Below are 20,849 nucleotides of genomic sequence, written 5' to 3'. Positions count from 1 at the left end.
TGATTTCTTCCCTTTTCTCATTTCGGGACCAATCTTAGTCTTCCTTTTTCCCAGATGTGTGTCCCCAATTGTTTCTTCGGCCCATGTCTCCACATCTTCATCGTGACCATGAGAAGAGCCTATGTCAGTGAACATCTGGCTCGGCAATGGAGTGTCAGTGAAGTCTGAGTCTTCATCAAATGCTGGGTCTCCATTGGACCTTGATTGCTTCATCAAATCTTGAATTGCTGATGACTGCCGGTACAAAGAAAGATCCATGAAACTGCTAACTGAATCATAGTCATATGGATCGACCCCTCTAGTAGCACGTTGCAGACGCAAGCGGAGGTTGTAGTTCACAAAGACCAATTTGTCCAATTTCTGGTGGCTCAACCTATTGCGCAGTTTGGTGTGGATGTAAGCAAAGGTGCTCCAGTTTCTTTCACATCCACTAGAGGCTGCACACTGCGACAACAAGCGTCGGGCGACCCTTTGCAACACTGGTGTATCTCCCCCAAATGTAGCCCACCAAGCAGCTGGTGAAGTTTTCCGGTCAATGGCCATTCGCCTAGCAATGCCACTAGAGAACTCACCTTGCTTCGTCCTGAATATTTCAAATTCCTGCAATGCAATTGCTGTTGAATTAGTATTCAACATTTTCTCCAGACCATTGCGCATTACTGCCATGACTGTCTGTGATGTGCCCAAACTGTACTGCACATAAGGGTTAAGAGAACAAGCAGTGGCCATATATGTGCCTGACATCACTGTGGTCATCCTTGCATCCTCGTCGTGCCCCTGGCCACCCTCCTCCTCTAGGTCAGTGTGCCGCCCCCTTGCTGCTTGGTCCCTCAGCACTCTTTCTCGAGACCTTGCTTTTGCTCTAACCTTGTTCCTGTCCAACTGCTCACTAAAGAATTGCTTAACTTCGGTCGGAACCGAAGGGCAGTCCTTCACATCTTTCCTCCTATGTGCCAAATGCTCTTTGAACCGTGTTGCTCCTCCCCCACCCTTCTCCTCCCTGCAATACTTGCATTTGAAACCACCCCCGACCTTTTGGCCATGCTCGCACACTACGTCTGGCATTGTCCGACAATTACAGAAAAATAGCACGATGTAAGTTCATGAATATCACATAGTATCTACAATTCGTGCTCTTTTTCATCATACAAACTAGCACGGTGTAAGTTTATGAATCGGCTATTAAATTCATCACTAATATTCAATACAACTCATATCCAAAATGTTGGAATGATTTTTTCTATACATTCCATGCCAAATCAACTAACAAATCCTAACATTTCCTCTAACCCTAGCTTTCCCATTTCCTCTAACTAGCATGAAGTTCATCACATATCACCAGTAACTAACTTAGATCAACATCAACAAGCATCACCATCGCAAAATAACATCTCATACCTTTCTTTCCCGGAGCCAGCGCCGAAATCCGGTCGGGATGCAGCGGTATGCCGCCGCGCCTTCCCAGCAGCAGGATCCTCTACATTCCGGCCGAAATCCGGTGTTTTTCCGCCGAAATTTCGGTGCTACGCGGCGAAATCTACTGCTGGCGGCGGCGGAAGGGCGGAGGGATGAAGGGGAACAGAGAGGAGAGCAAGGAAGGCACTGGAAGAGTGACGAGCTGCGTCGGGGCGGACCCAGGTGAGTTGGGTAGGTTAAAACGCTTAACGGGTTTATTATTGGTTAACGGGTCCAAAACCATTTAGTGATTTTAACCAACCAAATCAATTTATTTTTCAATTATTTCAAGTGCTAATTGCTCAGAAAAACACCTAGTTTTTTATCATATTTTTTACATATTTTTTTACAAATTTTTTTGAATTTTGAAACGAAATTTACCGAAATTTCACCTCCCGGTAACTACCGAAAACGAAAAAAAATACCGAAATTTCGGCGAAATTGTAAACCTTGCAAGCAACCCGAGAAGGCCAGAATAGAAGTGGAAAAGGAGATTAGGAGTCGAAGGGGAAGAGCAGCGGGGAATCATACGGCGGCACGGACCTGTGCCTGCTCGACCGGCCAGGCTGCAGGCGCTACCATGGCCTGCGCTGTTGAATTGAACTCCTGTGTTGGCTTCCGGCTTCCGCTGTCGCCGGCGGCCGGCATGCATCGTCGCCCTCTTGCCCACCTCCTCGAGCAGGGGCATGCTACCTAGAGCCTTGCGAGTAGCGGCCGAGAGCGAGAGGGGCAGGCAGCAGACTTGCGAGTTTGCGAACGAGAGGGATGAGGCGATGAGCGAGAGCGAGAGATACGGCGGAGACAGGGAGGAGGAGGCCTTTAGGGTTGTTTTAGTGGCTGGATGGTCTGATGGGCCAAATTGACTTCTAACTTGGGCTAAATTAATTTGAACTGTTGGGCTAAATTGCTTCCCCATTGCTGTGGCCGCTAGGCCCATTGATTCAAAGCATCCTCTAGTTTCATAAACAGATTTTGATTATCTATGAACGACCTCTGCTGCGGATTTTTTTAGATTACAATACAACTCAGACACTCATACATTCATCACTATGAACGCATATTTACAGACTCTATCTCTATAAACATCTTCAAAGACTGAACCGGATTTGCCTCGAAATTGACGAAGTTACCACACATACCTCGTTGTTGATGGAAACATCGTCTATCACAGAATAGCCGTTACATTGCTATGATCACATTAGTTTCGCAGCTCTGTGGTTCAGATGTTCATATGCCACATTACTAGGTTCAATTGAAATAGAACTCCGCTAAGATTTGATCACCTCCAAAATGTCTTTTACGGACACCGCCTAAGCAAGAAGTAAAATAATTTAAAAAACATGTTCTGCAATGTCACTACAATTTGGAAAGCAAATGATTTTCATTTTTTGAAAAAAAAAGTTCCCTTCGACTGTCAAAATTTAACCTTAGAAATGGAGGCACAGCCATGGAAGAAGATTTTAAATTTAATTTAGTCTTTTTCCGCGAAAGGCCGGGCCCGGTAACGTCGCGCTCTCAGCAGGTCCTGAGTTCGATTCTCATCAGAAGCGAATTTTAGGCTGCTGAGAGAAAAAAAAAAACCCTCGCTGTGCTCGCCGTAAGGCTTGGCCCTCACGGGCATGGGCCAGGATTCGGGGGGTTTCTCTACCCGGGTAAGCCGGTGTGGCTTCCTCTTAATGAAAAAACGGTGGGGTCGTTTCTTCCCCCGGGTAGAGTTTTTTTTTAATTTAGTCTTTTTCCTTTTTATTCTAGGTGCAGTTTCCACCAATAGCAAAAAGGAAAACACGTCAAACGTCAAGATTATTACAAAGAGCACAGGGGTTTTGTAGGTAGTAACAAACTCGGGCAGAGCACACATGTAGTCTTAGCGTTCACTTGAGGAGGGTGTTAACAATGGACTTCTTTTTTTTCAAAAAAGTTAACAATGGACTTGACATTCAGCTTCAGGTCGTTGTCCTGCATACGCTCAGCTGTGTCGACAAGAACAACATCTGATTTGGTCCGTGTCGCTTCTTGGATCGCTTGCTTCGCTACCACTGCCGGATCTCTTCTCCGGCAGATCCGACTCGATCTCTTCTCCGGTTGTAGAGCACGGCACTTACAGGTGGGTCCCACTTGCGTCTGGTCTGGTGTGCGGTCCCATACTCCCATTCGTTTAATGTTTCGGGCCCACGTACCAGTGAGACGGTTAACGGGAGCTAAACCACATTGCTCCCGAGAGCATAGCCCGGAGTCACCAAGGCGGCGGCTATGGCGGCGGCGACAACGAATCTAGCAGGCGCGACGAAACCGGCGGCTATGGCGGCGGCGGTTGAGAGCGTGGTGGTGGTCCACAACGTGGCGAAGCGGCACAACGTGGGGACGCTGGCGCGGAGCGCGACGGCGTTCGGCGTCGCGGAGGTGGTCGTCGTCGGCCGCCGCGACGTCAGCGCCTTCGGCAGCCACGGCGCCACCTCTCACCTCCGCTTCCGCCACTTCTCCTCGCTCGCCCTCGCCCGTGCCTACCTCAAGGCAAGCAAGCAAGCAAGCCCTCTGTTCTGGAGCAGCAACCCCTAAACCCTAATCCCGTTTCGTCGACTTCTTTTGTACATCGTGAATGAAGTGCTTGGGCGTGCGTTTTGCCTGCAGGATGAAAGAGGATGTGACATTTGCGGTGTTGAGATCACTGACAACGCGCAGCCGGTGACTGCTCACCCGTTCCGTCGGAGCACCGCCTTCCTATTCGGCAATGAGGTTTGTGGGATTCTCATCATTCGTTGCTGATGGCTAAATTAGGTTGGGTGGATTGCAATTTGAATGGGGGAATGGTGAATAATGATGTGGCTTAGTTTTGTGGACTACGATGCGAATTAGTGGCATCCAATTGCTGTAATCACTGCCTTGCAACTCACACGGTCACATATTTGCGTTGGCCACTAGTAAATTGTGTGCAAACGCCGCATTCCTTAATATTAGCTTTCCTTTTGATGTTTCAATCAGGCACCTGTTGAAGGCAGCATGGTATTCGATAATAAATTAGCTTGACCAAAGTGTAATTTGGAAGAAATGTGCATCTCTCTTACAAATTGTACATGTGCTTCACATCAACTGTAGAATCATTTGTTACCATGACGATGTTACCACAGATGTTATTTGAGTTCTTGGATGAAAATTCTATTAAGGCTGTTGCATAATACTGTCTAATTCCAGTTAGAGAGGTTTTTATTAGTACACAGCCGTAGCTAATAATTGTTGCCCTTTATTCTAACTTAACTGTCTATTTCTTGGGGTGTCATCCGGCAGGGCACAGGACTCTCACAAAAAGAGTGTGAGATCTGTGACTTTTTTGTCTACATCCCTCAATATGGTGGTGGAACAGCATCTCTCAATGTTACAGTTGCAGCTTCAATTGTTCTCCACCACTTTGCAGGTGAAAATCCATCCCGCTCCAGTCATTGCTGCATTTTTTGGGTAATGTATAAAGTTAATCAAATAGAAAGTTGGAATGTGCAAAGCTGTAAATAGTCACACCAAAGTTGTGCTTTCGAACTTAACTGTTTTTTTGGAGCTGTAAAATGCCAAATTTCCATTTTCTTACTCCAAATAATCGCATGTTCTCTCTGCAAGCCATGTTCAAGAACCATTTGTGGACACATATATTACTCGACGTGATAGCCGGCTGGAGTCGTTTAAAATATTTTGTGGCCTTATTTATATACCAAATTTTTTAAAGTGGCACATTTATGTTGCTGTAAAAAAAGTTCTAGTTGAATTTTTGGTACTGCAAAATATTTATTGATGTGCTGACCAGGGTTCCCCTTACCGGTGGGAACCGGTCCGGTTTGACCGGTTACCGGTCAAACCGGTCCGGTCTGGTTCCGGTTTGGGCCGGTACCAAACCGGCCCAAATTCAAAATTCAAATTTGAATTCAAAAAAATGAAAAATTCTCAAAAAATTTCTAAAAATACTTCAAGGTGCGACGAATCTAATGGTGTCAAATTTTTTCAAAAAATCGTTCGTTTAACATACTTTTCTGGCATTTAAAGTTAAAACAAAAAAGAAAAGGAAAAAAATGAGACGGCCCATTAAGGCCCACTTGGTAAACCGGTCAAACCGGCCGGTAAACCGGTCTAACCGGCCGGTATACCGGTCCAAACCGGTTACACATGCGATTTTAAATTTGGATTTGAATTCAAACCGGTCAAACCGGCCGGTAAACCGGTCAAACCGGCCAGTAAACCGGTCTAACCGGTCGGTATACCGGTACGAACCGGTTGAACTGAGTTTTTTGAATTCAAATTTGAATTTGACCGGTTTCTACCGGTAACCGGTCCGGTTTACCGGAACCGGAGGGCGCCGGTTTGGGTAAACCGGTCGGGAAAAAAAACCCTGGTGCTGACATTTGCAAACAGTGGAATCACAACATTTAATCTGTATAATAAAGCATATCCAGAGCAAAACCTGTTCTATTATTGTATCTTTTGTGATGATTCCTGAAAGCATAAGCAATTACAATACTATAAGGCCCTAAGGCACACTATTAATATTGCAGAGACAGACTGCAATCCTGGTCTTATAAATGTAGAGATGCTTATGCTAATATTTGTTTTAACTTTTACATTATAACTGTTTTATAAAGCTGTTGACACCAAAATTGCTTTTATTCCTTTTTTTTGTATTACCATCTTCAATGTTGGCAATAGCCATAAGTTGTGCATAAAACTGGCTGTTGTTAACAGTTACTCCACCAAGTTATTAGTTGTGTACCCTTTTTTTGGTAGTTTTGCCAAGATGATGAAAGAATCTTTGCTATTGAAGATAGTTTACCACTAGTCCTGTAAACCCAAACAAACATGCTTTCTTTCTGAAGGCAATCAACTGAAGGATAGCTTTGATAAACATGATCTGTTGGTTCTATCTCAGTTCTTTTTTCTCCCTTTCTTAGCTCCAATCCAATACTGTACAAAAGCATTTTGTTGTTAGAGACCATTTGAATCACAAGCACATATACTCACATTCTAGGTTCTGGAATCGAACTTGATTAAGTTCTGACAGACATTTGACCATTGAATTGGCAATCACTCCATAGGTTAATTCATTTCCTTATCGTAGTTGCTTTCTTTTTTATTTTATTTTTGCAGTCTGGGCTGGCTTTCCCGAACGAGGCAGAGAGGGCAACAAATTCATTGTAGCTGATAGACCACAGGGGCACTCGAGGGGGCTCTACTGTACGGACTCAATTGAAGCAGTGATTGAAGAGCGTAAACTGCGAAAAGAAAATGCATGTGATATACTAGAGGAAAATGGAAGCAGCCATCCTCAAGAATCAAATGGCCTAGATTTGATGTTTACAGACTAGGCTTATGACTAGATGACATTGTTGCATCATGGTTTAATTGAATCAAGTCCCGGGCTGGGGTTGATGGCATAACGGAAATGTCTTTCCAAGGCCAAGAACAGAGCATGCGTGTTTTTTCAACCTTGGCATGGAGCAGAAAAGAGTGTACTGAGCTTTTGGGAAGCCAGGGGGTGAGAGTGTACCTTGAAACCAAGGATGTGGACAAAGCTCCGTTTCGCTCCGATTTTTTGCCTTTTATGTTGCACAAAACAAGATGTGGTGCGCGCTATCAGAATTCCTCTGTTGTAATGTAGCCGTGAAGGTGGTTGACACCTCATACCTGACATAGAAGTATAGAACTACCTCACTTCGCAGGAAGTTGGATGGTAGACTTCAATGGGTTTTTTCAATTAGCCTTTGGGTCATCTAGTCTTTGTTATACCTCAATACGACAAAGACTAGTGAGATGCCCTTCAGGCATTGACATTTTCGGATGGTAGACCTCAATGGTTATTTTCAACATTAGTCTGGACCATCTAGTCTATTCTTTTTTGGTGTGGAGGATCATGTTATACGTCAATACTATAAAGACAATTGTAGCTGTTGACATTTTCCTAAAAGCTTGAAAATTGTAACACGAGGCATCTTAAAACTCAAAAAAAAAAATCTGCACGCACCTTGCGAAAACTGAAGACAATTGTTGCGTAATAAGGAGTACTCTATATGTAAGCAATTGATTTGCTGCTACCATAGTATCTCCTGTCCCGCCTCTATCTAGCCGGAAGCAGAGGAGCAGATCCAGGCTATGGCGGTGCTCAACTTTGCCGTGTGCCGGCGGGACCCGGCCGGAGCAGCGGGCTCGCTGGGCGGCTCAGGGAGGTGGAGGGGCGGAAGCTGATCGTTGACTGCACCAGCGAAGGGGTGCTGTTCGCGGAGGTTCTGCTGTTGCGCGAAGTGACGTGCTCGACAGCCCATGCTGTACGGTCAGACACATCTCGAATACTGCGTATTTCATAGGTATACTACTACATGTCTTGTACAACATTAATTAAGGACAATTTGTATTACAAGGCTCGCTGGCTTCAGCAGCTGCTGTCTGCAGCAGGTTGGACGAAGATGAGCCAGTTACATAACGCTGACTGCAGGCATTCGATCACTAGATGAGGCAATTACGTGGGACCGCGCGGATATCAACTACCTCAACTTGCTCAGTTTTATTTTGCAAGTCAAAACGTAGCCCGAGATGTATATTGCCATAGGGCGCGGCACAAGCGCAGAACCATCGTATCCTTCGAAAGGAGCAGGCCTTCCGATACGCCGGCCATGGTGCTGACCTTCGCCGTGCGCCGGCGCGACCCGGAGCTCGTCGGCCCTGCCGAGCCGACGCCGTGCATGTTCTTCTTCCGGGGCATGCCGCGGAACGACGCCCGGCCGCCGGATGGCGTCATCCGCGGAGCCCTCGCCGAGGCACTGGTGCCTTACTACCCACTCGCTGGCCGGCTGCGGGAGGTGGAGGCGCAGAAGCTAGTCGTCGACTGCACCGGCGAGGGGGTAATGTTCGTCGAGGCTGACCCCGACGTGCGGCTGGTGGAGCTCGTGGCGGCGGGCCTGAGGCCAACGTTCCCATGCGCGGGCCAGCTGCTGTTCGACGTGGAAGGCTCCGGCAGCTTGTTCAACTGCCCCTTGCTGCTCATCCAGGTAACGTTATAAGGCCGTGAAATTGTTTGAAGATTTCGAACAGAATTGAAAACATAGCTTTTCTTATCATGATGAAAAACATATGGGTGTGTTTAGTTGGTGAAAAGGTTTGGGTTTTGGCACTGTAGCACATTTTCATTGTTACTTGACAAATAATGTCCAATTATAGATTAATCAGGCTTAAAAGATTCATCTCGTGTTAATTAGTTATTTTTTCAACTACATTTAATGTTTCATGCATGTGTCCGAAGATTCGATGTGACGGATACTGTGCAAACTTTTTTGAAAACTAAACATGTCCGTCTGCAAAATCTATGTGTTTCCGAATTGAACCTATTATGTAAGGAAATAAATCTAGCAGCTTCCTCTGCGTGCATGCACCATGAGCTTACAGAGTTGTAACACAGTCGCTCGATCTCTAGGTGACCCGTCTGCTCTGCGGCGGCTTCGTCTTGGGCCTCCGCCTCAACGGCTCAACCACACCCTGTGCGACGCCATCGGCATCGTCCAGTTCCTGGCCGCCGTCGCGGAGCTCGCCCGTGGCCTCCCCGCTCCCACGGTGTCGCCAGCATGGTCTCGAGAGCTCCTGGAGGCGCGGAGCCCGCCGCTACCTCGCCCCGAGCCTGACGCCGTGCCGCCGCCGCTGCCGCCGCCCGGCGTCATGGTCCTGCGGACGTTCACCTTTGGCCCGGCCGACGTCGGCGCGATCAGGAGTGGCCTCCCGCCGGGCCTTCGGGACACCGCGACGAGCTTCGAGGTGCTCACGTCGGCTCTCTGGCGCGCCCGCACAGCCGCGCTCGAGCTCCCGCCCAACGAGGACGTGCGCCTGGTGTTCATCGCGAACTTCAGGGGCGTGCCCGGGGTGGGCCTTCCTGCCGGCTACTACGGCAACGCGTGCGTGCCCATGCCCGTGCAGACCACCGTGGAGGTCCTGCTCGCCAGCTCGCTCGGTGACACGGTGGAGCTGGTGCGCGAGGCCAAGGCGGCGGTGACCGCCGAGTACGTGCGGTCCTTGGCCGTCGAGCTGGGGGTGCTGCGCCGGCGGCCGTACAAGGCGGTGGCGAACGCGTTCGTCGTGTCGGATTGCCGGCGCGCAGGGTTCCACTGCCTCGACTTCGGGTGGGGCGTGCCGGTGTACGGCGGCCCCTCCTTCGCGGTGTTCGGGGTTAGCAACCTAATCGCTGTCAGGAACGGTGACGGGGACATCGCCGCGGCCCTGCCGATCATGCTGCCGCGGCCGGCGATGGATCGTTTCGCAGTGGAAGTGGAGAGGCTGTTGAAGGATTAGGACCACGTTTTCTTCCAGGAACAATACACGTTCTACCAATGCAAAGCATCCCTTCAATATTTGGACTCACTTGTGTAATAGAATGATTGTTTGCAGAACTGGTATTTTGATACTTGACTTTTCCTTCAAATAAGTGTAACTTTTCTACAACTCAGTACCTAATGTCTCAATTACTTTGTTATTTTGCTCGTTTTTCAATAAAAAAAGATTTAAAAGCATGGTTTCTTCAAATAGATGTCTTTTGCTCGTAGCCACTAAAAAGAACGTCTTTGCTAGAAACCACTGTAAAAACATATATAACCATATATATCTTTGCTGGAAGATACTATAACCCATAAATTAACATTTCCACCCAAATGGATCGGAAAACACTCAAATTTGGACCAGAAAACACTCAAGTTTGTACCTTATGCCGATGTGCATACATGCCTTGTGGGGCCAACACAACACAAGCCTCTGCCGCACAAAACAGAACAGACAGGGGAGCTGAAAGAGACTGGAACAAGGAAGAAGAACGGCAGAGGTGGTATTCATGGCAGCAGAACCAACTACTCCCTCCGTTCCAAATTATAAGTCATTACAAGAATCTTGGAGAGTCAAACCATTTCAAAGTTTGACTAAAATTATAGAGAGAAGCACAAAAATTTATGACATCAAATAGAAATACTATGAAAATATAGCTAACAAAGTATCTAATGATACTTAATTGGTATCATAAATATTATTATCTTGTTATATAATTTTGGTCAAACTTGAAAAACTTTGACTCTCCAAGATTTTTGAAATGACTTATAATTTGGAACGAAGTGAGTACCTCGGAGCGCGGCCTCCACGGCTCCACCGCTCCTCGCCTCCGCACCACAGTCCACAGGCCACTTCCTCCTCGGATCCTCGCGTTGCCGAGTAGTGCTGCGGTATAGTTGGCCAAACGGCCCGAAGCCCATGGGGCCGAGACACAGCCCAATAAAGCTCGGCCTAAGCACGAGGCCGGCATGATGAATTTAGGACCCAGGCCGGCATCAACCCAATAGGTGGGCTGTGCCTGGACCTCAACCTCGGCACGCTGGATGCGTCCAGGCATGGCCTGATAATACCGATCAGATCAGCCCGATGGGCGGCACGGTAGGCTGGCACGACCCAAGGCCCGCTCAACAGCCCCCTCCCCACTAGGTCTGGCCGGCAAAGAGCCGTTGGAGGCCGCGGCCTGGCCCAGCCCAGAAAGAGACGTTGGGGGAGGGCATATAAGCCGGCCACCCCAGCCCCGGCCCCGCTCCTCCTGGCCTCCATTCGCTAACCCTAACTCCCCTCCCATCACGCTCTCGCCCCGCCGCCTCTCTCCCATCTCGATCTCACCCTCTTCTCCGACTCCGGTCGCCGGCTCGTCGCCGGCGCCCTCCGGCACTTCTCATCCATTTGGTCATCTATTCCACCCCTATCGCTCTCTCTCTCTCCCTCTCTCTCATGTCTCGCTCTCGCCCCCGCGGCCCGTCGTTTCCTTCTCCAACTCCGGTCGCCGCCTCGCCGTCGTTGCCCTACGCCACTAAAAGCCGGTCATCCGTTTGGCCATCTACTCTATCCCGTTTGCCCTCTTCTCTTTGTTTTCTTCCCTACTTTTTGCATCTTCACTGGTAGACTCGCTTCCTTAACTCAAATCCGTCCCCAAACCCGACTGTCCCTCCATAAATCTCGTAGATCCGCCTGTCCTCGATCTTGCCGGCGTCCTTGGTGCTCCGGATCTGGTAAGTCCGGAAACCCTAACTCTTTTCTTTCGATTTTTTTATTTCTTTCTCTAATTCTGTTCGCTTTTGCCCTCTGCGCAGTTCCTCGGCCGATGTAAAGCCGTTGAGGTACCGGAGGGGGCTGGATCTGAGGTCTTTCGACCTCACCGGCAGCTCGGTTCCCTCAGTTTTGCCGGCCAACGCGAAGCCGTGATGTGCCGAAGGCCTGGCCATGGACAAGGATGACGAGGGCCATACCATCAACGACGACCTGTGGATAATGGGCTTGGAGGGGACAACGGGGATGGTACGGATGAAGACCGGGTGGCGATGTTTGGTCGTGCCTTATGGGCGGCACGAGCACGGCACAAAAGGTTTTAGTGCCATGCCAGGGCCTCGACCTCGGCACGCAAGGGCGACAGGACACGACACAGATATCTCTTTGTGCCTTTCTGTGTTGTGCTTAGGCGGGTCGTGCTTAGATGTGCCCGAGTCGTGCCGTGCCGCCCGTTTGGCCAACTATACGGGGCGGCATCATCAACAGCACCACCTCCTGAAGCGGGCGCCACCAAAGTTCGAGGGATTTTTTTTGTAAACATAAATTTTATATAAAAAAATCCCTCGAACTTTGGTGGATCAACCAGCCGATCCGACGGCCAAGAAATTCTGGCATAAGTGGCCACCACCTCCTGGAGTAGGGAAGTGCACCAGGTTTAGTTATAAGAGATAGGTGCAGTGTCTCCTAGCAAAGAGGTGTAGTTTTATATTACTCCTTCTGTCCTGAATTATTAGTCATTTTGACTTTTCTACATATATAAATTTTGCTACGCACCTAGATATAATATATTTTAGATGTATAGTAAAAATTATGCATCTAGAAAAGCCCAAAATGACTAATAATTTGGAACGGAGGGAGTACTATGTACTAGCAAAGACATTCTTTTTTTAAATGGCTCGCTGCAATAGATACGTTTTGATGATGTCCAGTGGCAAATTTTGCCTATTTTGACTCCTAAGAGATTCCTTCAATTTCCTCCCTTATTTTGTGCAGCTTAGCAGCTGCATGTTTCATGTTCATTCTTTCTGACGGGCTGTCCTTTGAACATGAAACACCAACTTCTATTATCGAAGTCAAGCAATTGATGAGTATCCCCGAGTCATCGTCATGCAGTTCATCAAGCAGTAGCTCTGGGTCAATGATTTCTAGTATCTTGTCAGGTAACCCTGCCTCAGCAAGCAAGTGCAGAGTCAAGCCATCTGTGAACATATCATCAGTAGGTGCCTTCCCTGTGAACATCTCAAGTAGAGTAACCCCAAAACTGTAGGCGTCACCAGCAACTGATGCTTGACCACCCGCTCCATATTCTGCAAGAATGGAAATATGATGACAAATTGAAAATATCTTAAGAAGATGGTACAGTCTGGGGCATTAAATCAAATGTATCGAGAAGGTTTAATTGATTACAAATTGTGAATATCGAATAATGAAGGTACCTGGAGCAACATATCCGATGGTTCCTCTTATCCCTATAGTGCTTTCAGTCCCAATATTCAAATTTGATTGATCCATGGGTTCACCAACCAGCTTTGCAAGCCCAAATTCAGCAACATAAGCAGTCCAGTCACTACCAAGGAGGATGTTGCTAGGCTTCAAATCACAATGGATCACTGTTGGCCAACTACTGTTGTGAAGATAGTCTAGTGCATCTGCTACATCAGTCGCAATGTTCAGCAACTCGGCAAGACTTAACTTGTGCGTCTGCCCATTGCTTCTTGGATGCAACCACCTATCCAAGCTGTACCTGGGCATGAAGTCAAACACTAGAGCTCGAAAGTCATTCCCTCTAGTCCGTACCGGAGCAACAAGTGATAATGTTGATCAAGTTCCTATGTTTAACTTGTCTCAGAGCCTCGCATTCAGCCAAAAAACTCCTGGAAGAACCAGGTTGCTGAAGAGTAAACACTTTGACTGCCACAACAGAATTCCTAGCAGCTGTAAAAGACAAATTTTCTTCATACACGGATCCATATTTTCCAGCTCCTATGAGATTACACGAGGAGAAACCATCAGTAGCTTCAAACAGTTCATGGTATGAAACTCTAGGATACTTGATGTCCAACAAACGGTCTTCCGTAGCATTGTTCCTGTCCAATCCTTTTCTACTCCCTTCGAATAGAAAGAGCAAAAACAATAGAAGAAGAGATAATAAACATGTAACAATGCCAGCAACCGGAAGCAAAATCTTAAGCTGCGACAGTTTTTGGTGGCTATACGGCTTGACTGCACACGTACGGAGGCAGTTTCAGCTCTGCAACACCACCGCAAAGCCCATCATTTCCTATTACAGAAATCCTGCTCGCGTTACTGAACACGCCGTAAGACGGCACCTCACCATCTAGATGGTTATAGGAGAGGTCTAGCTCTACAAGAGCGCTTGAGTTCGCAAGAAGTTGTGGAATGGCTCCTGACAGGTTGTTGTGGGCAAGGTACAGCTTTTGCAGCCCATGAATCTTTCTCAACTCTTGAGGGACGGTACCAGACAGAGCATTTCTTGTGAAATTCAGAACACTCAAACCCTTCAAATCACCAATTGATGGAGGGATGCTCCCTGTGAAGTAATTGTCATCTAGAGCTAAGGATACCAAACTTGCACAATCGCCAAGTGCTCGTGGTACTTGGCCAGATAAGTTGTTTCTTGACAGATCCAATGTTGTCGCGTGCTTGAGGTTGCCAATTTGTGGAGGAAGAATACCAGAAAGATAGTTATCAGAAATCACCAGCGAATCTGTTAGTGATGAGAGGCTGAATATTACTTCAGGGATAGCACCAGTCAGCCTGTTCGAGGATAACTTCATGGATGTTAACTTCTGCAAGCTCCCAAGGTTCTCGGGAATGGAGCCATTGAGCCTGTTGTTTGATAACACGAGGGTGAGCTGCTCCGAGAGGTTACCAAAGGAGGGCGGTATACCTCCTGACAGGAGATTCTCGTCCAGCGAGAAGTACTTGAGGTTCCGAAGCCCTCCAATGTCCTCAGGAATGACACCATGCAGATTATTTTCAGCAAATTCTAAGGCCCCAAGGTCAAGTAGGTTTCCGATACCCGGAGGGATTACTCCTGACATCCTGTTCCTTCCCATGAGTAGATTGTTCAGAGGCCCTGTGAAATTCGCTACAAAACTTGGAAGCACTCCTCCAAAGGCGTTGTCACTAATATCTAGAGTCTTAAGACGGGTGCAGTTCGTTAAATGTCTGAGGAACTCCCAATCCACATCGTCCTCGGCTTGCAGCATGTTACTGTCCAACTCAACACTCACTGGGCAGAGCATCCCTACCTCAGGAGGCACCCTTCCTTCAAAGCTGTTGTTGGCAAGACCCAGATCCTGTATCCTGGTGGCATTGTGGAGGGAAGGTGGGATCGGCCCGGAGAAGTTGTTCCCGATGCCACCCAAACGGAGCACCTGAAGGTCAGGCAGGTGCCTCCCTGCATCCGGTGGCAGCCTGCCGTGCAACCCTGTTGGAGCTGAAGCCGAGATACTGAAGAGACGACATGTTGAAGAAGAGTGGTGGAATTGTGCCCGAGAGGCTGTTCCTCCCGGCCTGGATGTACCGGAGGTATCTCAAACGGGAAAGGCCCTCCGGGATGGTTCCTTCCAGCTTGTTCTGATAGAGTGCCATGCTCTCGAGCACGGAGAGGTTACCGAGTGAAGGCGGTATGCGCCCTACGATGTTGTTCTCGCCAACGTACAGGACCTGCAGCTGAGATAGCGAGCCCAGACCACTGGGGATTCCCCCATGGAGCTCATTGACCTCGACGCTCAGGGACACGAGGTTGGAGCAGTTGGACAGGTCTGCGGGGATCTCACCGGCGAGGGAGTTGTACGCCAATTGAAGAAAGCGCAGACGACGTAGCCGGCCGAGGGGTGCGCGGAATCTCCCCTGAAAGCATGTTGTAGAAGAGGTCGAGCCTCCGAAGGAAGGTGAGGTTGCCGATGTCCGGGGAGATGCTGCCTCCTAGATTGCCGTAGCGCAGGCTCAGGGAGACCACCCTGCTCGGGTGCCGGCGGCTGCACGTCACGCCGGCCCAGCGGCAGAAGTCGGAGCTGCTGCCGTTCCATGAGCTCAGCGCGCCCGAGTCGTCCGACAGCGCCTCTTTGAACGCTAGCAGTGCTTCGCGGTCGCTGTGCTCGCCGGCCAGCGAGGATGAGGGAGACACCGGCCAGAACGTGAGGAGCGCCAGCAGCAGCAGGGTGAGCGTAGAACGCAGGGTCGCCATGGTGGGTGTGTAAAGTGCGGCTACTTCCCGGAGGCCGGAGCCGGCAGCAGGGTAGTTGCGCTGTCACTAACTAGTTGGGAATCCTTGAGAAAGGGCGCATACCGCATTCACTCGGTAACCAGTTCTAAGCAAGCCAAAGCGCCACCAGCCCACTACCTATTGCCACTTGCTCGCGGTAGTGGCCTGGTGGGTGAACGACAATCGCCAAACCATCAAGGCTTAAACTCTTGAATCTTTAACTCAAACATACATGATCTAATTAGTATGAATTTTTTACTATAGCTCAATCATATAATAATTATAATTTTTTTAAAAGATTATAAAAGTACTTATAAATAGCACACACTAACTATTTCTTTCTTTGTGCAAGATATCCACGTCATTCCCCACTAAGTGTCCCACTAACTTGCAATTCTTTCATGCAATCTATTACAAAAATTATCCATGTCATCTCTATTATGTGCAATACTTATAATATTTAATCTATTAATATAAGTCATATACATACGCTATTTTTTTCATCACATATTCTTCTATAATATGATCAAATATTTTATTGATGTTTCTTTTATCAGTGTATCGACTTTTACCCGATCCAATAAACAAAAAATGTCCATATCATCTCTACTATATGCAATACTTTTATCTTTAATTTATTAATATAAACTTATAAAGTCATATGCTGTAGCATAACCGCCCAAATTAAACCGGCTTAAGTGCGCTAACTATCATCTTAAGCGTTAATCAAGTAAACACGCACTTAAAAAGGTGTAATCCGGCAGCCTGCTGGGTTAAGGATCGAAAACACTGGAAGTCTCGCACGAAGACGAGCACAGATGATTACAAGCAGATAAAAGTTCTCAAATTTAATTTACAAAGCAGAGCTTTACAAAATGGGTTTTAAACAAATTATCAGAGTTCAACATGCAGCGGAATTTAAATAGAAGTTTAGTTTAAAAACCACGATAACTACGATGACATGAGGACGTCACATCGAGCCCACCAATGTGAATCCTGGTTAGCTCCAACCAGCAGTAGCTACCTGAAAATAGGGTAACAACAAACCCTGAGTATACTAATACTCAACAAGACTTACCCGCCTATGGTATATACTTAGCCGACCCCTAGACATACAGGCTTTTGGCTCTGGGTTTGTTTTGCTGAAAAGCTACTAATAGTGGAGCCTTACTTTCAATATTTTAGCTCAAATTTATCATACAAAAACCAACTAGGTTTGTCTGAATATCTAGAGCATGCATGGTTGATCATATTATCTTTTTAGAGTACCACAGTCATATCTCAGAATCTCAACTTTCCAACCTCATTTCAATCTTTTACTACGATGTGACGCAGTGACCAAGGTTCTCTTAACCGAGAGAGACGGCGAATCGATCCGATTTAACTTTACAAGGTGGACCTAACTCACACGACACATGCAAACCACGCCGGGCCACACGCGTCAACTGTTCCCATCATTACCCCGACATCTGAATCACGCCTGCCAAAACCCGGGTGAAGGGCCCCTCACAGCGAACTCCTAGAGAACCCGGAGGCGACATACACTCCAACACCCGCCATCATCCCACTCCCAGAGTAGCAGGTCGCGATTCAAAATATCGTTGCAAATCAGGTAATTAGCTTACCGGTTTCGACTACCTCCTAATTCCGGCATGTGGTTAGTACTGTTCAAACTCGGTCAGTAGGGCCAACAACGGTACGGTCCTCAATTGACACAGGCGGAGGCTTACTTTCCCTCCATTCCATATCCAAAACCAAAATCATCTCCGCCCGCTCTCCATTTCTCTTTTCTCATTGATTCATTCTCAAGCCACGTTGCCATAAGTAATAAAAACCTATAGCTCGCGAGTGACAGCAATCACTCGACTTCTACCAGATCCTAGTTGAGCATGACAATACTAACGACACATGTATACTAGTATAGACTCATATGTACCTAGGGAGAAACATGCATACTAGGGTTCCATACAACTCCTAAAAACATAAATGCACAAATACTTAAATAAACATTGAATACTCAAATTAGGGGTTATGCTCCGGGGCTTGCCTGGGATTAACACTGAATTAGTTAGTGTTGGTTAGATGATATTCGCTTGGCGGACATTTTCCTTTGGGTAATGCACATCAGGTCCATCCATCCAGCTTCTGGGTGCGTCCACCGTTACACCATCTTCCAGCTCGGCTGCTGCTTTGGCTTGCGGTTCCCCCGCTTGCGGCTCTGAGATCGGCTCAGCGACCAACTCGTAGACGGCTTCGCTCGTGGTGTCTACACATATGAAAGGATGCCATGCTAGAGTCAGAACCACAGCAGTGCATGGATGCTCATGATGTGACGCAATTCGATATAGAGCAATTGAAAGAACCGACAGAGCTGACATGCATCGACTGAGTAACCACTACAAAGAAAGTAACAACTAACGATTTGAGTGCTTAGGTGCGGTTCCGAAGTTCAACTCATTTTAGCCTGAAGTGATTCCTTCAAAACAACCGCTACTAAACTACTTAGGATGACTAATCGCCCATCTAGAGCACAAGGAAAACATAAACTACGGACTTAGAATTTACTAACCACAAGAATCGGGGATAAAAACCGAAACTAAGAAATAAATAAAGATCAACATTTAACCCGCCACAAGGATCTAGTAGCACAACTTTTCTATCATGAAAAGCTACTAATGAGGAGTGCATAGATAAATTACCAACATTTAATGATATGAAAAAGTATTTACTTTAATTCTAGAAAAAGAAAATCAATCAACAATTTATCCACAAACATGCCCATGAGCTATGCACCTGAAAATTTTTCAGTGGACTACACATACAAAGATTAATCTACTGAATAAATTTCATAATTTTTAGGGCAACGGAACAACCTGGATTAATTAAACTAGCTTAAACACAACCCTAATATTTGGTAGGGGCAAAAGTGACATTTCCCATGTACAAGTATTTTTCTTCTAAAGATCTCGATTTTAGAAACCTAACAAAATTTAGTTTGTATTTTTAGAATTTTTTTGCATTTTTCTACAAATTATCAAACTCTCAGCCAAAATAACAAATAAAGAAAAACATTAAAGAGGGGGGCTAACAGCCGGGCCCCACATGCTAGTGGGCGCCGGCCCAGCCCCAGCCCTCCCCTGCTTTGCTGCTCGCGCACACCATGGCCGGCGCGCGGCCTGGCGCGGCGGTGGCGGCGGCACTACCGGCCGGCAATGCAGCCTGGCCGGACCACGGCCAGAGCGGCCCGGCGGAGTGGAGCGCACGCGGGGCAGGGCACAGGGGCGTGTGGGGCGGCTCGGGATGGTGCGGCGACACCCATGGCGGCCACGGCGGCGGCGTAGCGGCCACGGGGCTAGGCAGCTGCGAAGCGGGGCGGCGCGACGGCCAGAGCGGGCGGGCGGACCCGGCGCGCGTGGTGGCGCGGCGCTGGGCCGCGTGAGCGTGGCCCGCGACGGCAGCGGCGATGTGCGGGCCGGCCGGCGGCGGCATGGCCGCGTTCCGGCGGCGCCCGCGCAGGAAGAAGAGGGGAACGGGATCAGGAAGCTCGAGAGCGGCGCGAGGAAGCTCACCGCGCGATCAATTTGGACGGAGGAGGGCCGAGAGAGGAAGATCGACGGCGAGGCGGAGCTTCGGCGCGAAGCGGCAATGGCGGCCGGTGGCGCAGGGGTCGATTCGGCCCGGTATTGGCTCGAACGGGCAAGGGATGAGGCAGAGGAGGTAGAGGGCGAGGTTGTGCGGCTCTGGGCGCGGCGAATCGAGGCACGGCGGTGAGGATGGCCGACGGGGATGCCGGCGGTGGCACTGAGCTCGAGCTCGGCTCGGTGTGAGTGCGAGGGAGGAAGGGAATGGCGAAAACGGACACGACTCCGTGCTCGGGATAAGGACGCGCAGCGCAGAGGGCGAGGATCGCCGGCGCGGCGACGCGTGGAACCACCGGCGACGACGCGGGGTCGCGGTATGGGCGCGCGTACGACTTCACTGGAGAACACAGTGACCGAGTGGGACTCGTTTGAATTGATTTTTACCAAAGTTTGACCGCCCAAAACTCAAATTTTCACAATGGCACTTGAAATTTGGTCAAAATAAAAGTTGTGGTGGACAAGATGAGCTACAACTTTGCTTTTGGGCACAACCTGATTTGAAGCTCGAATCATGGAGAAAAACGCGCTCGAACTCGGCTAAACCGATGTTTACCGCGCGAACGCGATTAACGCTAACGATGAGCTTAAATCCATAATTAACGGGTTAAGCACACGATTAGCATCGCAATTAACACATACGCTATTTTTCTATCACATATTCTTCTATAATATGATCAAATATTCTATTAGTGTTTCTTCTATGAGCTTATAGATTTTTACCAGATCCAATAAAAAAATAACATACAAGTAAAATTCATATCATCTATTTCTTTCAACATATGAGCTATCTATACATATCATATAAGAACTCATTATATCAGACGCCACATCACTATCCACTAGTATAGAACCATCTATTTATATCTTCCATCAATTTTTTGTGAATGATGCCATGCAATTATCTTAGTATTTCTACTTTCAAATTTTACCTTAAAATTTTATTTAAGAAATCCCGCAGCAACGCATGGGGTATCACCTAGTTACATAAAAAGAGAAGCACTCGAACTCAAAAAGGGAGCAACTACAGATTAAACATAAAGGATGACTCTGGTCCACCGCAAGTCATCTTCCTTTCAAAGATTTCATTCTTGATCGCTTGCAACACCTATGTTGGTGAGGTAACCTTGTGATCCAAGACTCGCGGATTCTTTCCTTCCAAATTTTCCAGGCCGTGTAGATCATGATAGCTGCCTTAGTTCTCCTTGCTATCTTGAAAAGTTGCGCCAGTTCCTTCTCCCACCAATCCGAGATCAGGAAACCAGAGCCTGGTTTACCGTCCAAGTGATGTGTCCAGCTTTCCACTTCACTCCAAACTTCTGTGCGAAGGTGCAGTGCAAGATCAGATGAGAGGCTGCGTGAGAACTGCCCAATTTGATACTATTTTAAACGAACCGCCGGTCATTATCATCCAGATAAGAGTTAACACGTGTTTGCCGGAG

The 20,849-nt window shown here is 47.9% G+C and overlaps 3 protein-coding genes and 1 pseudogene across 5 annotated transcripts in view; 2 read left to right on the top strand and 2 right to left on the bottom strand.

Moving 5' to 3' along the window:
* LOC120664214 (phosphoglycerate mutase-like protein AT74H) overlaps positions 1 to 2,238 on the bottom strand; it is a 40,339-nt gene extending 38,101 nt beyond the window's left edge. Inside the window, exon 1 of one of the 2 annotated variants that reach the window (XM_039943301.1) lies at positions 1,987 to 2,238. The gene's annotated coding sequence lies outside the window, so the exon portion shown is untranslated. The remainder of the gene's footprint in view (positions 1 to 1,986) is intronic. The other variant, XM_039943299.1, reaches the window with a different exon arrangement.
* A 1,402-nt stretch (positions 2,239 to 3,640) lies between these two features.
* On the top strand, positions 3,641 to 7,308 carry LOC120664213 (putative TrmH family tRNA/rRNA methyltransferase). Its single transcript, XM_039943297.1, has 4 exons — positions 3,641 to 3,966; positions 4,084 to 4,188; positions 4,738 to 4,864; positions 6,577 to 7,308. The coding sequence occupies exons 1-4, from the start codon at positions 3,706 to 3,708 to the stop codon at positions 6,792 to 6,794; spliced, it is 711 nt and encodes a 236-aa protein (XP_039799231.1). The 5' UTR covers positions 3,641 to 3,705; the 3' UTR covers positions 6,795 to 7,308.
* Positions 7,309 to 8,096: 788 nt separating this feature from the next.
* Positions 8,097 to 9,846, top strand: LOC120663487 (annotated as a pseudogene).
* A 2,554-nt stretch (positions 9,847 to 12,400) lies between these two features.
* LOC120664211 (probable LRR receptor-like serine/threonine-protein kinase At3g47570) lies at positions 12,401 to 15,842 on the bottom strand. 2 transcript variants are annotated; one of them, XR_005670805.1, is made up of 2 exons: positions 12,972 to 15,785; positions 12,401 to 12,842 (listed from the first exon to the last, which is right to left on the bottom strand). XR_005670805.1 is itself a non-coding variant. In XM_039943296.1 (2 exons), the coding sequence occupies exons 1-2, from the start codon at positions 13,285 to 13,287 to the stop codon at positions 12,490 to 12,492; spliced, it is 669 nt and encodes a 222-aa protein (XP_039799230.1). In that variant the 5' UTR covers positions 13,288 to 15,842; the 3' UTR covers positions 12,401 to 12,489. The 2 variants fall into 2 exon arrangements, 1 of the variants encoding a protein (XP_039799230.1); XM_039943296.1 differs by having other exon boundaries at positions 12,972 to 15,842.
* Positions 15,843 to 20,849: the final 5,007 nt, after the last annotated feature.

The sequence above is a fragment of the Panicum virgatum genome, chromosome 3N (assembly GCF_016808335.1).
Source record: "Panicum virgatum strain AP13 chromosome 3N, P.virgatum_v5, whole genome shotgun sequence".
Classification (NCBI taxonomy): Eukaryota; Viridiplantae; Streptophyta; class Magnoliopsida; order Poales; family Poaceae; genus Panicum; species Panicum virgatum.
The sequence above is the reverse complement of the archived record's forward strand: the minus strand, read 5'-3'. Positions and strand labels throughout refer to the sequence as shown.

Excerpts from the sequence above, each read along its gene's own strand:
- LOC120664213 (XM_039943297.1), top strand. The coding sequence starts at position 3,706 with ATGGCGGCGGCGACAACGAATCTAGCAGGCGCGACGAAACCGGCGGCT. Across the intron at positions 3,967-4,083 it reads TCGCCCGTGCCTACCTCAAG|GATGAAAGAGGATGTGACAT; the intron begins GCAAGCAAGCAA and ends TTTTGCCTGCAG. Across the intron at positions 4,865-6,576 it reads TGTTCTCCACCACTTTGCAG|TCTGGGCTGGCTTTCCCGAA; the intron begins GTGAAAATCCAT and ends TTATTTTTGCAG.
- LOC120664211 (XM_039943296.1), bottom strand. The coding sequence starts at position 13,287 with ATGCCCAGGTACAGCTTGGATAGGTGGTTGCATCCAAGAAGCAATGGG. Across the intron at positions 12,843-12,971 it reads CATCGGATATGTTGCTCCAG|AATATGGAGCGGGTGGTCAA; the intron begins GTACCTTCATTA and ends CCATTCTTGCAG.